At 39.0% G+C, this 15,435-nt stretch overlaps 1 protein-coding gene across 1 annotated transcript in view; it reads right to left on the reverse strand.

The window, feature by feature from the left end:
- LOC117957175 (CUB and sushi domain-containing protein 3-like) overlaps positions 1–15,435 on the reverse strand; it is a gene marked incomplete at its 5' end in the record, with an annotated part of 260,410 nt that overhangs the window by 155,163 nt on the left and 89,812 nt on the right. The window contains one exon of the mRNA XM_034892771.1: positions 2,180–2,387. Within this exon, the coding sequence (XP_034748662.1) occupies positions 2,180–2,387 (208 nt within the window). The remainder of the gene's footprint in view (positions 1–2,179; positions 2,388–15,435) is intronic.

The following is a 15,435-nucleotide window of genomic DNA, read 5'->3' on the forward strand; positions in this document are numbered from 1 at the left end:
TTCAACCATATTATGAGCCTAGCTGCTGGACAAGATCCTTGATTCTTGAAAAACTGATCACAGTGAGTTAATTCAGCAAGTAAATAACTACACAGCAATAAATTACATGAGTCAAGACACCAGTAATGTGGTAGCGTCCAGAAGACGCCACCACATTACCCCCAGGCTAACAATGTAACTCTAAGCAATACATTCTGGTAGTAAATGAATTTCACTCCAGTTTTGAAGATTTTGTATTTTCCCCCAATTCAAAATGAAAGCTTGACACAAATTTTCTGAATGGCCTGTTAAATTGAAATGTTTTTCAAATAAATTGAAAGATCATAGACTATATCTGGACTAACTGAGTTTATAAATGCAGATATGTATGCTAAACCACAAATAATTGTATAGGACATTCAAACCGGAGGAAAAATTGTCTTATTAAAACATATTACTGCTGATGATTAACTGTCAAACTACTTTACTTTGTCTCTTTTTGCATGTACTGAATGCTGGATAGTACTATATTTTCAAATCTACTGCCATTTTGGGCGAGGACAAAAAAAAAAGTATGTCAAAGTCAAGACAGCACTGAAGGTGAAATCAAAAGTAAGTAAAATAAAAGGAATCCAATATAAAATTATTATGATGAATATCTTATTGATCTCTCTTTAATGATTAATGGTATTTTGCCTTTATTTAATGTATGTTGAGATCATGTAAAGTGAATAACACCACAATTCAGCTATTTTTCAAATAGTGATTAAATATGGCATTTTTGACAAACAAGGAAAATGACTTTTCAATTGAATAAGTGCATACAATGAAATGTGACCAGCAGAGCCCAATCAGTTACCAAAAACAGATAAAAGTTGTCAGTTGTTGAGTAGCAGTATTGAATTGCTGTGGTTCTTTAACATGATTGCAAGTACACATGCAAATATACATGCGCGCGCAAACACGCACACACACACACACACACACACACACACACACACACACACACACGGGTACACATGAGAGAGCAGGATGGTGTGACTTTCCTGAAAGCAGTTGCCTGGCCATTATTACTTCCAAATCATTTACAGTACACACGCGCACACACTAATATCTGTTACCATTATAAGATTCAAATAGGTTACAGCAACAGCAATGGTTTGTCAATACCCTAATTTACCAACAATCAATAAGCAACCAGCGCAATAAAATATTGAGTGAACCATCTATAAACACATGAGAAAATAATAGAAAACCATGGAGAGCTGTTAGAAGTACACAGTAACTAACACAAATCAATTATTTCATCTCTAAATTTTGAGGCTTATTTAGACATGAACACAAACACACACACACACACACACTCCCACACACACTTCAATATTTTATTTATTTATTTTTTACATGGAGAAATTGCTTTACTTCGAGAACACGAGATAAAAACTGTACTTTATATCTGCAATAACGTTTTCACTTTATTACCTATTCTTACTTCAGGTCTAACTTATTTTTATTACCTGTTCTAACTTTTTATTACTGCACTCCAAGTGTGGTTAAATTGTTCCATAAACCCAGCCTCTCCGTGACTACACTGTCTTAGCAGAAATGTAAACTGCATCCTTTCCCTTTTTCTAAAAGTATGGATTTGAACCATAGTCACATCTGTCACAACCACCCTAACTACAGTGGAGTTCTATTGCACCTCTATTATACTGTTTACCACATTGTTACCTACTGCAGAGTGTGGGCTAAGGGATGCTCTACCACTTTGTTTGGCTATGTCAACTTTAACCTACCTTCATTTCTGTCAAGAAATAATGGATAATCACACAAGTTTTTTTTTAACAATCAGGCCACCCGGTTTAAACTTTAATATCCAACCCTAATTTCTTATGTACAGTACACATCTTTTTCATTTTCACCATTTGGATAATTGTATGTTTCTTACAACTGGAAGGATGTTCCGAACCCTTCTGCAATTTAACACTAAATAGCGACTCATCCCTCCACTGCAATTCATTTATTGTGGAAATACTAAATCTGTCACAGATAAACAGGTAGTTCTGCATATCCACATTATCTTGTTTCTCTGCAACATAATGACTGTGAGACACACACACACACACACACACACACACACACACACACACACACACACACACACAAATTAATGAATGCATTAATTGTTAAAGGGACTCACCAAATGGTGGGTGGTTCAGATCCCTCAACTTCCAGGTAGTCATACTTCTCCTCTGTCTGGAAGTCTGTAAAGATGACAGAGATGGTGTCTCCAGGTTCGGCCAATAGGATCCAAGTACAGTCGGCCTGGTTACCATAGTTGCCGGGGTAACCGGGACTGGTCACCACCCCACTGCCGCCCCTCACAGTGCCCCCACATGTGTCCTCAGCTGTCAATCAAATCAGAGTGACAAATAGAAAACCTGGGTTAGGGAGAGGAGGAGGGACTGAGGGGCGGACTTTTCTTTTTTAATTAAATTTCTTGCTTTTTGGATAGATTATTTTGATTATCACAGCTATTTAAGATGGGCCAGGTCAATTACCAATTGTATTGATTTAAGATGGGGACCAAATTAGCAATTAAGATCAAATTCTCAGTAGATTTGGCATTATTTATCAACATCTTAAGTAGACTACAGGTCAGCCAGCTCAACTCCCCACGTCTCTCCCTCTCTAGAGGTGATTTTTCTCATTTACTTTAATTTTAGTATATTACAATTAGGTACAATCTTTGGTCTCAACTCCTAATGTTATTTTGCAGCTTGGATGTTATAAATGAATGACTTTCTCATTACATAAACTATCAAGTCATATTAAAAAAACACTATAGTAAATATATGGAGCTCTTACATCACACTTCAGATATGAAGTAGATATGAAAAATAGCAAAAGCATGGTAATATACAAACAGTCCTTATTTTATGGACTATCAGTTATCTGCCATAAAGCTAGTAGATTTTGTAGGAGTATGCTGTTTTATTTTAGCCAGTTAGAATCACCAGTGGGGTTTAGAGGTTAGGCTGCAGTTCCTGTCTTACTCAGAGTTGGTGTCCTTTCCTCCAATAACAAGGTAAGTTGTCCTTTTCTCCAATCACAGACCTTTGCTCTTGTCTCCTCCAATCACCACCAAGGAACTTTAGATTCTGTTTCCCAATTGGCTGGTTAAATGTCAGTCTATCAATAAGTCCTGAATTAGTTTCACAACAAATAGACCAGATGTGATGAGAGGCTTGCCAATTTTATTTCTCCAAAATTTTTCATCACATCTAATTGATAGTATTATTCATAGTTAATAGTAGTACTGATTACTGTGTAACAGATAAAGACACATGGATTGCGCTGTGCACACGGCATAAATTATACACATAATTTATACAGAAACACTCAGAGAGAAAAAACATACTACATTGGACCTTTTTGTGTCACTGGGACATTGGTTGTATTTCAAGATATGGAAGAGGGCTGTGCTCATTTTACTTTCTCAAAACACAGTGTGAATATGTTGTTTTTATACCCAATTTTTTGAAATACACCCTTTTAAAAAAAGGGATGTCAGTATTTATCCAAAACAAATCAAGCCCAGCCAAGTAGTTAATGCCCCAGTGATAAAAGACACAATGTTGAACCTTTTTTCATAGAGCGTACAAGTCCAACTGTAAACATGGCATAAATTATACCTGTATAATTTATATTTATACATTAAAGAGGCAGGACTGTATGTAACACACTCTTAGAGCAGAGATGTATTTTCTAACACACCAGTGAGTGCAATTTGGAATGACATGTGATTTATTTTACACTGCAACCCATCACATGTTGATATCATCAGCATTTAGTGAAGACAGAGAAACACCAGATGTGTGTTGTCCTTAAACTGCACTCACTGATAAGCTGAAAAAGACACATCCTTTATAAGAGTGTAGACAGGTGCTGTCAGGTATACATGCATACCCTTTAGGCTCACCCAGGCAGGGCTGCCTTGGGGAATGCATGTACAGATGACAGAGATAAGGTATGGACCAGCCAGACTCCACCCACAGCCCACAGGAGGGGTAAAGGAGTGGTCCAAGACTCACAATGAGCAACAGACGATAACCAATAGAAATGAATACAAACATATTAGAAGACATATTCGAAATTGCATTGAACAGAGTGCACAGAGTAGAGACAGGAAATACACAGGCTCAAACAAAGAAAAACATAACAAAATTGGAATAGGCAAAAGGCTGGTACAAACTATATCAGATAGAAAACAAGATACAGGATGAAAAAAATGAATGAAATTGAAATGAATTTTAGGATAAGGATAGATTAGAGCGCGAAGTTAAGAACAAAACAAACATTTCATTTGTTTGTCTTTGAAGGAATGATACTCGTGTCAAAATGCGCTGACAGAAGCTGGTGACAAGACGTGCATTGTCCCAAACTACAGGTGCTGATGTGTAATAAAGTAGAGAAATGCATTTATTGATCAATGATTCCTTCATTCAAATAGAGTAATATCAGCCACGGATTCAGTCCAACAGACAGACAGACAGACAGGCAGGCAGGCAGGCAGACACTGACAGACAGACCATTCACTTATTCAGACTGACATTCATTCCACAGCTAGACAGTTAAGGAGATTTGTGTAAATGATCCTACACCCTGAACCAAACCCTGCTGAGACCCCATTACATTTGCAGGAGAGAAGATGCAGTCTGTGTGTGTGTGCCCGTGCGTGTGTGTGTGTGTATGTCTGAGGTGAGTGAGTGTCCACAGCATGGGAGTGCTGCTTGCAGGATGACAGCTGTCACAGGTCTATCATGACAACAGGAAGTCCACACTGGTGGAAACGCACGCACACACACACACACACACACACACACACACACACACACAAACCTCTTCCAGTCCTCGAGCTTGATGAGCCACTAAAACTTGACAGACAGGTGGTGAGGTCTCAAGGTGCACTGATGTGCGGCTCTTATAAAAGAAAAGCAATTTAATTTTAAATAAAAAAGATGACTAAACTAGTGACCAGCACTCTTATGTGCAGTGGAACTTTGGTGAACTTGAGATGGGCTTTCAGTCGGGGTGGGGGAAAACATTGATTCTTAGACACATTGTAATTCTCTATCTATATTTTATATATATTAAGGCTGGGCGATAGAGGGAAAATGAAATTTCCCAATATTCTTGACCAAATACCTCGATGTCGATATTGTATGGTGACTATTGGTGCTTTAACAAAATGTTATTAACACAATGAGATTTTGATAAATAATCACCAGAAATGGTTTAATGACTTAGTGGGTTAAGGTAAATAATAGAACAGCTGGAACAGTCTGGTATGTTTAGAAAATTACATCACCTTACTGTAATGTAGTCTGTAAAACCAGGAAAAGACAACACTTACCATATAGGATATCCAAAATCTAAGACAATATCTAGTCTCATTTCGCAATATTGATATAACATCACTACATTGCCCAGCCTTAAAATATTATTATATGGCCAAAAGGAAAAAAATAAGTTTTGTATACAGTATATACATGATCGTAATCATATACATGATCTAATAAGACATAAATAAAAGAATTAGGCAAAACACAAAAAGGCTGGTCATCTACTTTATCACATTACGTCTGACCACCTCATGTTTCATGTTTCAACTATCCACCTTTAAACATGACTGAGCCTCTGACATGGAAGACTACTGTGAGAGAAGGTGACTTTCACAAGCATATTTAAGGCAAATGTGCATCGATGGTCGGTTTAGAATCCAATCGTTGGCCTCTGAAACTGAATCAAACCCAATTGTGAGCCCAGAGATTCCCACCCCTAGCTTTCAGTCATGATGTGCTCTGGCTTTGTGTCACTCAAAATCCATTACTTTGACCTAATGCATAAAAGAACTTTTTATCATTACTTATAAAATAAGCCGACCTCAATGCTGTTGTTTCTGGAAGAAAACCCAAAAGCCATGTAAGGACTCCATGTGATAATCTTAGGTGACACATGATGCAATTAGGATCCTCTCTAATTCTGTTGTGTGTCATCTAGTAAAGGCATGGCTGTGCAGAGACCGCTTCAGGAGCAGCTGCTCTAATAAAAAGTGACATTTGTTGAGCGATCTCACGGGGAGGGGGAGAAGTCCACATACCTACAGCTAACACTGATTACCTTCTGTTAAATGTGCGTGCATCAGACATGACATGGAACCAGTCAGCTTTCCATGCTGCACCTGCTAATTTTGGACACCGCTTGCTCCTGCTCCATCAATCATAATAGGACATCTGTGTGACAGTGTTAAATATTACTGTGTCTACCTCACATAATTTTCTGGTCCCATCCCTTTCCTTTTTTACACAGTATAAAATTAAAGGAATATGTCCCTCTTACAATTCAAATCACGTCATGTGTCAATGTTTCATTTCTATTCAAACATACTGTGGGCTCTCTTTTACGCGTAGTGTATTCAATAAAAGATATTTTTATTATGTAGAATGCTTAAAATTAGGACACAAGTGAATGCTATTGTTTTTAAAATAATTACACGATGAGTAGTCTATGTCCATGATGTCCGACTTCAGGGATAATTCAGGTGCCACCGGAAATTCCATTGGATGTTTTTCATTTCAGCCGGATGTCCCATACCTTCCCCTTACCTTACCTTTTTAACACGGGTGATTTTTGAGGACTATGGTTGACTGCTCCTCAGATCTCTGCTGGGTAAATCACGACAGCTAGCTAGACTATCTGTCCAATCTGAGTTTTTTTGTTGCACAAATTAAAAAACTATGGAAAAAATACACGTTACTTCCTGAGGCTATTTTACAAAGGCGCTGTTACTCCTGGTTAGAACAGCAAATTAAAACTTTATTAACATTGTTATTTTGTAACAAACTCCATTTAATGGAGTCCATGCATCCATCCATTGTACATAGGTTTGCATGTATTCTTACAGTAGCATTCAATTTGATGGATTTGAAGCTTGTAACGGTCTGCACCTCACTGTGGGTGTGTTTTTAAAGTTAGACAATTGATATGAACCTAAATTAAAAAAAATATTTCCTCTGGTTTCAGAATGGTACTTTAAATTCCACTAAAATCAACACCCAACACCACAGTGACAAATACCCTGTCACTTTGTTCTGATTTGTATTTGGGTCCCTGGAGGAAGGGCCTTGTTTCATTAAAAGTTTTGGTCATTTCAGATGTAATGCACATGGACAACATATATTACACGTACAAGATGTAAACAGCCAGAAGATCCAGGTGCATTATGGGTAAATCTATAGATATGTGAGGGCTATCTGGCCGAACTGTTCTACTGTGTTCTGTTTTCTGCTTTTATTTTAGATGGCAACCTGGAGAGGCTGACCTCACAACATGATGCTCATGCCCCAGCACACTGACCCACAGGAGGAGGGAAAGTGTGTGTGGAGGAGGGTGCTAGATGTTAGTCTGAGTGTGACTCTGTATGTGTCTGAGAGGAAGCGAGAGGGAACGAGAGAGGAAGTGTTGACCATGTTGCCTTCATTTCTTATCACATCAGTGAGTTAGTGTTGCTCTTTTTTGCCTTTCTCTCTCTCTCTCTCTCTCTCTCTCTCTCCCCTCTCTCCTCTCTCTCTCTCTCTCCCCTCTCTCTCATCTCTCTCTCTCTCTCTCTCTAGCTGTTGTAGCAACACTTCTCTTTGCTTCCCTACTGGTCTCTGCTCGCTACACCCCTCCACTTCTTTTCTGCATCAAAATTATTTTTACAGTAAAACAGCAAATCTCCTTTACTCTCTTTCTCCTCATCCTCCCCCTCACTCCCTCTGTTCTCCCATCTATGTTCCTGTTTCTCTTCCTCATCCATTCTTGCCTCTCACCCTCCCACTCTTCTTCCTTGTCAATCCACCTTCCTAACTCTCCCCATCTCACCCTCCCTTGCTCCTTCTCTCTTATGGCCTAGGGTGCTTTGATCACTCGTTATTAGCCCCCTGATCCTGCCTTCCCTCTCTTGCCTCCATTCATCCCCTCTTCCCCACTGTGCTGTCATCAATATCGCAGTCATCTGAGGATTCCTTCTTTATCCTTCACCGTCTCACTGTGTCTGTCTTTAAGATCTTACTCTCTCTGCATTTCACTCTCCGTCTCTCACACTTTCTCTCTTTCTGTTGATTGATTTTATGTTTAATGGCTTTTCTGGTCTCATCTTTTTTCTATTCTCTTTTCCACCCAGTTTCTTCCCCCTCTTCGTTTTCTTCTGTCCCATAACTCCATTCCTTTCCTGCATTACTTTGATAGGCAGATCACTATCAGATCCGTACACACACACACACACACACACACACACACACACACACACACACACACACACACACACACACACACACACACACACACACACACTTCAATCACAGAAGACCCAGTGTGCTGTCAACCTCTAAGGATTATGGGCCATCTACATCATCCTCTCCTCTCCTCTCTCTTCAGGCTGTATCCATCCATCCCTCCTGCTCGCTTATCTACATCCACCCACCCATCAATCAACCTCTTGCCCCATATGCTGTAAAGCAGAATATATATAGCTACCCCTCCTTCTCCCTCATCACTCCTTCCATACCTTTAATACTTCAGTTCCCCTGCCATGAATGAGTGAATAGACAGGAGGAAGACTGTTAAACATGTGTACACAAATGATCCAGCATACTTTTTTTAAATAAATTTCTTCCTGGTAAATCATCAAACTTCCTCCGCAGCTGCACTGTGTGCCGTGCTACACAGAGGATGGAATTTCACCTGTGGACCTAATGTCGCTTTCACCACTATGCCACATTGCTTTAAAGTGCTCATTTTATGCTTATTTTCATGTTCCTAATTGTATTTAGAGGTTAAATGAGCGTAGGTTTCCATAGTTTACACCCTGTGTTTGGAGCTCTCTGTTTTAGCTACAGAGTGAGGCATCTCATCTTTGTTGGGAGTCGCACATGTGCAGTAGCTAGGTTAGCACTGCTAGCTAGTCAGTTGCAGAGTAGGTGCCACGCTGACAGCTAGGCGAGCATTATAACGTGTTACACAGTTACACGTCTTTTCACGAAAAGGCTGGACTACAACAAAGCAGTTTGGAGCCGTTTGTGAACAACGTTTTCTGTTGGAGATGGTATGTCCCTTTGGGATGGATTTTGAAATTACAATGAAATGTTTCCCACACAACCTATATTTGTAGATCAAAATCGTGTGTCCACGGCCGTGAGCCTGATTAATGTATTCCCCTCCCTTTAGAGCACAAAATCCTTGAAATTAGAAAGAAATATGTTTTGTAAATGTCTATCTAAGACACAAGGGCATGTATGTTGTTCTGTTCCAAATCTGATCTCCTTACCAACATTACCTTTGTTTAGAAGAAGTGCCATGCAATGTATATTCACTACTGATTTTCTGGCTTTCACGGTATAATGGTCTGTTTTAGTAATATGGAATTAGTCAGCTCATTTGCCCGATTTGATTGATATATGTTTGTATTTATTTTGATTAAACAAGATGTAGGACCACCATCTGCCTTTGATGATGCTTCAGTCCTGCACTGTGATTACAAGATTTTGGACTGTTCTTCGAGGGCAGCCTGCAGTTCACTGAAACGCACATGACACAGAAATCTACCATAACAATTTCCAGGAATGACGTCTGACTTAATTTAGTTGTTTAGGAAATTATTCTTGAGTTAATTTAGCAGTGTGTATGTAAAATTATGCATTTAGAGAACAGTGTTTGCACCATCTGGTCTTGTAAAACATCTCATATTCCTTGGCTGCTACTCGACCATGCAGCAGACATGTGAGCTGAAGGCATCCTTCTTGTTGCCAAATTTAACCCAATCTGGATACAGAATAAATTATGATTCGTGATATTCACAAATACGGGTTTTAATCTCTTCACACCTAGAATGTGACAATGTATTATTGCATTCCTATCAAAAGTACCACCTCTTTTTATCAGAATGGATAGAATTGATTTGTTTAGATGGTCACTGAGATGATTCAATTCAGTTGGTGCTTTTTAACACTAGCACTGCCAGGGGGCACTGTAACCGCCGAATCTGATGCCCTAGAGCGTCTGCATCCTTCTCGCTGATAACCGCCACACACTATATACAGCCAGATAGTTTATCTAAGAGCTTGAACCCACCCATTTCTGAGGTATCTATGAGCAACTCCTGCAAATAAATCAGTTTAAAAAAAAAAAAAACTATTTTGGTTCTATCTGCTGCTGTTCTGAGTTGTAAGCAGCTTAAAAGTTGCAGTGTAAAACCTAAAAGGCATGAAACAAATGCTGAAACATTGCAATACATTTTTGCATTTTTATTTTGGCAAGGGACCTAAATGGTATATATAATCACGGTGCAAATGATTACATTCTCACATTTCATAAAAAACAACAATAAGTCGCCTCAGCAGTTTCAGTTTGACTGGTATTATTATAGCATTTACTGTAGCGCGCACACGGGACTCCCATGTTGGGACATAGTCATGAAGTCAGACAGAAAGTGTGATTAGTTTTGCTTTCATTACTGATATTTTACACATATGAAAGGATAAATACTGTAGACCTACATACCTTAGTGTGATTATAAGTGATTATTAGTGCATGCAAGTGAATACTGGCATGCAAATGAGCTTCTATGTTTCATTCATTGTCTCAATGTGCTGTACAGCCGTCCTTTAAATGCTTCAACCTGGCTGCAGAGGAGAGGCCGAGCTGAGTAGTTGGTTTTCTTCATGTTATTCTAGCATTACAATAATATAGGAATGTGCAGACTAGGTATTTAGCAAAAGTTAGGTCATGAGGAAAACAAAGCTTTATCACTAACGGACTATTATCTTTTTTAAATGAAAAAATTCAATGCCGTGGGCTATGACAGTACTAGTGTATGCCTTGGGCTTACTTGGTGTTGGCAATTAAAACTCTGGTTGATTTATGAGAACTATGGTTAACTTTTTCTTGAATGTTCATACTATTTTGTATGATTAATCTAAAAGTGCAATGTAACTAAAGCTATAAAATAAAAATAGTTAGGTAAAATGTACAATGCACTAGAAGTAGCCTAATAAGTAGGATTAAATTAAAACTACTCGATTAAAAGCACCTTTCACAATTGAATTGAAGTAGCCTACAGTATAGTTACTTTTTACCATTATTAAAATGTAATGATATTACGTGTAGCAAGACTAAATATTAATTCCTGACATGTTGTCTGTCAGTTGCACGGTCACATTGCTGTCGGTTCCGACAGGACACAGATGTCCCTAGCCTACCGTCTCTAGTTCTGGCTCTGACCATGAGAACAGTGACGTGACAGCTTGCCTCAACACACGAAAATAACGTCCATGCAGTCATTTCAACCACCAAATCCAGCAACAGGAAATAACACTTGCAGAGTTTTTTTCTCTGTGCCGAAATGTTTTGCAGTGTCTGAATTCTTAAAAAAAAAAAACGCCACTAAATGTCGGGTTAAATGCATCAATCTCACTTACTGAGATTTTAACAGGTAAATTCACAAAATTGCATTAGTAATGCGTTATATTACTGCTTTACAGCAAAAAGGATTACATTACTGTAATGTGTGTAATGTGTAACTGCCCTTGTAACTGGGTTTTCCTTTGTTTGTATCGTTCCCAGTTTTCTTCCCTTGCTAACATATTATTTGATCAATCCTTTAAACCTTGATAGAAACATATTGGTTGGCCTCTTCTGCTTGCCAGCATTACATTTTAGACAGTCATAGCGTTCACACACAGACACACACACACACACACACACACACACACACACACACACACACACACACACACACACACACACACACACACACACACACAGAAACAAACACAGCATTCATGCTGACCTTCAGATCCTCCCACCATCTGTCCACAAATCAAAGAACAGATGCTGCTTGCCACTCAACTAACGGCCCAACATTTAGACCAATTAGGGCAGAAGAGTCATTTAATGGTAGATCACTAGAAGGAGACATGAAGAGAGAAGGCAGTGATTGATAGAAATATCGCTAGCATGTTTATTTTTCGGACATTAGCCTTCTGACCCTGACTGATATAGTGAGACATGATTTGATTCTCGTTACACTGTGATTCTTCTCTTCCCATTATTTATACCATCTGACCACGACAACTGACCCCCCTAACTTATCTCAGAAGATGACATAATATATAATACCTTGGCTATTGCAGAATAGTTCTGGCAAAAACAACGGTAATACTGTTAAGGTAATACTCCTTTTAACTTACTGGATAAATTCTGTTTGCTTGCCAGACGACAGGGGGGACAACATTACAGCATCCCTGTTTTTGCTCTGCTCAGGGACACTTCAGCAACACAGATCCTGTGGCTTTAGAGTGCAAGCTCCATGTACTGTACCACTCTCTTGTCCCGACAGAAAGAAAGTGAGAATTACTTTTAAACATCCAGTCAGAGACAGGGCGCAGAAAGAGGTAAGACGTGTTAAACAAAATGACAAATCAAAAGGAAAGGCAACAGAATAGAAACAAAGACTCTCCGTCTCTCTCGCTGTCTGACTCCAGAGCAGTATTGATAAGTGAGTCTAGTTTCCCTGTTTTCTCATTTGGTCATTAAACAGGGTTTCTAAATTATCAACCATAACAACAAACTCTTAAAGTTGTGATTTATTGTATTAGCTCTCATTTGTTCACCCTCCCTGTCCTCCTCTCTTTTATTCTCAGAGTGGGTGTCTGAATGTGTGTCTGTTTTATGTGTACGTTTAACAGTGTGTGCGTGTGTGTGTGTGTGTGTGTGTGTGTGTGTGTGTGTATTCACCTGTGACAGTCCCTGATTTTGTGTATGTGTCTGCCAATTTTAGTGTCCTTTTTTCTTGTTTGTGGAAAAGACAATGTGAGACAGAGACCCTGGGTGTCGTTGAGAGCTAAATGTCATCTGTGACATCTTAAACAAATAGCTGCATACTAAAAGTTTAACGCATCGCAACCCTGACAAAATACATTCCCCTCTTGTCTTCTTTACTCTTCTTTTCTTCTCAGTCCTTCCCTGTCCTATGTGGCATGACATAGTCCCCAGTTTATTAGTGACACCTAGCTAAAACTAGAGACGTGTTCCTATTATTTGGCCAACCTTACTAATATAAATGGGTCGGACAAATATTAGAAACACCTGTCATAATAACACAACACATTGATTAATGATCCTGCCGACTTCAGAGGGTGATAATGCAATTGTTTATTCCAGTCAGAGACACTTGTCCAGAACTTGACCAACTAACCCCCCAACACATAATGGTAGAGAATCAAACATAGTTGAAAACATACATGGACATTTAAGCTTATCAAGACAACAATACCGAAGCTTCAATCACATAAGGCGGGGTCTAGGGAATATCAGTCGATGGCGATCGAATACCGATGATATTGGTTCTTTCTTTCAGAGAGTGAAATAGGTCGCAAATATTGCCTGCCAATAAATACTGTCAATCTTTCTCATGTTTTAATTTTTTAATACACAATGTTGTTAGAAAAATAAATCAATCAACAAATAATTCTGTACGATAAATTGAAGGCTTTCATAAGGACCTAATGATTGGTGTTCAAGCTAAAAAAAAACTGATTCGGAGCAATCTTATTTCAAAGTATTTAGAAAAGTGGCTCTGCAAATTTGTTACGAGGGAGTAAATGCGATCCGCACACTGTATATTTTAGGCCTCAAGTACATAAACAAAGCTATGGCGAGAAATACTAAATGCGAACATGTTTGTTTACAAGAAAAATACACAGTGTACCTTCAACTATCGTTGGGTTTAAATCAGGGTGGGAAATTAACTTTTTTGCCCACCAGCCACAGTGGTTGGTAGATGACCAATTTTACCCGCCACTTATATTTTTTACCAGCCACTTTTTCCAAGATTAAAATTTATAAAAGAAAGTGCACTAGCATATTTTGAATCACTTCAGTACATTATTAATACATATTTTATTAATATAAGCAAATAAAAAGTGATGTTAAAAAAAGAATTAAAGCCTTTATTACCTGCTCCTGGGGTCTCATTTTTGCCACCTGTATGGCAGTGCATTTGATAGGAGGCTTGAATGACTCCAGGTCTTTTATTGCCTCTAGTTTAAGGTTAGTTGTTCCTCTAAGACACCAATTGTTCGCATTTTTTGAAGATGAGTAGGTTTGACAGTAGGTACAGAGCATGGACTGGTTGTCAGGTAGGCTATAGGTTTGTGCCGATGGGCGATATCATATCATTGTCCATCGTGATGGTTGTCACACACCCCACCCTGTCAGACACACGCTAACCGTAGTGCACGGGAAATTGACAACTGCGTCGGTCTTAAACTAGCAAAGACACCGGCATTAGGCTTTGCGCTGTGCTGCCCCTGGAAGCGACTTCTTTCCGTTACGTGCAACCTACTTGTAGTGATAGTTTCTCTCCCTGTCAGTATAATAGCTCGCTCTACCTGGTCTTGTAACGTATCGGTATGCGGTAAGGTCATGCTCTGCGCCTCGGCTTGGACACAGTGGTCTCGAGCGAGAGAGAAAAGGCGTTAACATGGAAAATTGTCACACTTCCTTTTCCTTTGTGGATGCTACTGTATGCGTGCACCAATAAGTCAAGTCTGATGACGATGTTATGTAGGATTTATGATTTTCAGTTAGCAACAGTAGGCCAATTCACGAGGGTGCTATTTTCTATGTGAGCTAATACTGCCCATCTGTTCATATGCGCTGCAAGATTTATGGTTCTGTTAACTGAATGCGTTATTCAGTGCAAATATAACGGAGTATGTAGTTAAATCTCAGTAATGATGGTATATAAGGTTATTACCGTCAGTATGTTAAAGGCAAACGTTCACAGATCACAGAGATCTGATTGAGTCTAGACTTAACGGCACAGTAGGTGAAGTTGTAATGTTCTGCCCCTACCGGCAGCAGCATTGCTGTCTATTTACAGAGGGCATTTAAATGTACGTCCGATCCACTGCCAAACCTAGAAGGCTAACCATTCCCTCGTTTTCCCTTCACATTTAGCGCTAAAAAACCCTCCACCCGCCACTGTGACTGGTATACAAGGCAAAGTTGCCACTTCTAAAAAGTACCCACCATTGGCTGGTGGCGGGTGCTACTTTCCCACCCTTGTCTAAATATTAAAGGTATGTAAGACAATTGTTGTAGTAGAGAGATGTACAAAAAGAGAGACATTAACTGTGAACAAAAGGATATAAAGATGACAATGGGAAAATTGATGTGTCAGTTAAAAACACAGAATTACTAGATTACTGTCACCAAGTATCGTCACAATAATAAGGGACTGTCACAAAGAATGATAACAAAATGTCTCTAGTAATGAGAGTCTCTCAAAAATGCTTTTGAGACAAAAATTAAATTGGCCACTTCCAAATAGTTTCTGACAGACCATCCATG

This window comes from Etheostoma cragini, chromosome 14, assembly GCF_013103735.1.
Source record: "Etheostoma cragini isolate CJK2018 chromosome 14, CSU_Ecrag_1.0, whole genome shotgun sequence".
Taxonomy (NCBI): domain Eukaryota; kingdom Metazoa; phylum Chordata; class Actinopteri; order Perciformes; family Percidae; genus Etheostoma; species Etheostoma cragini.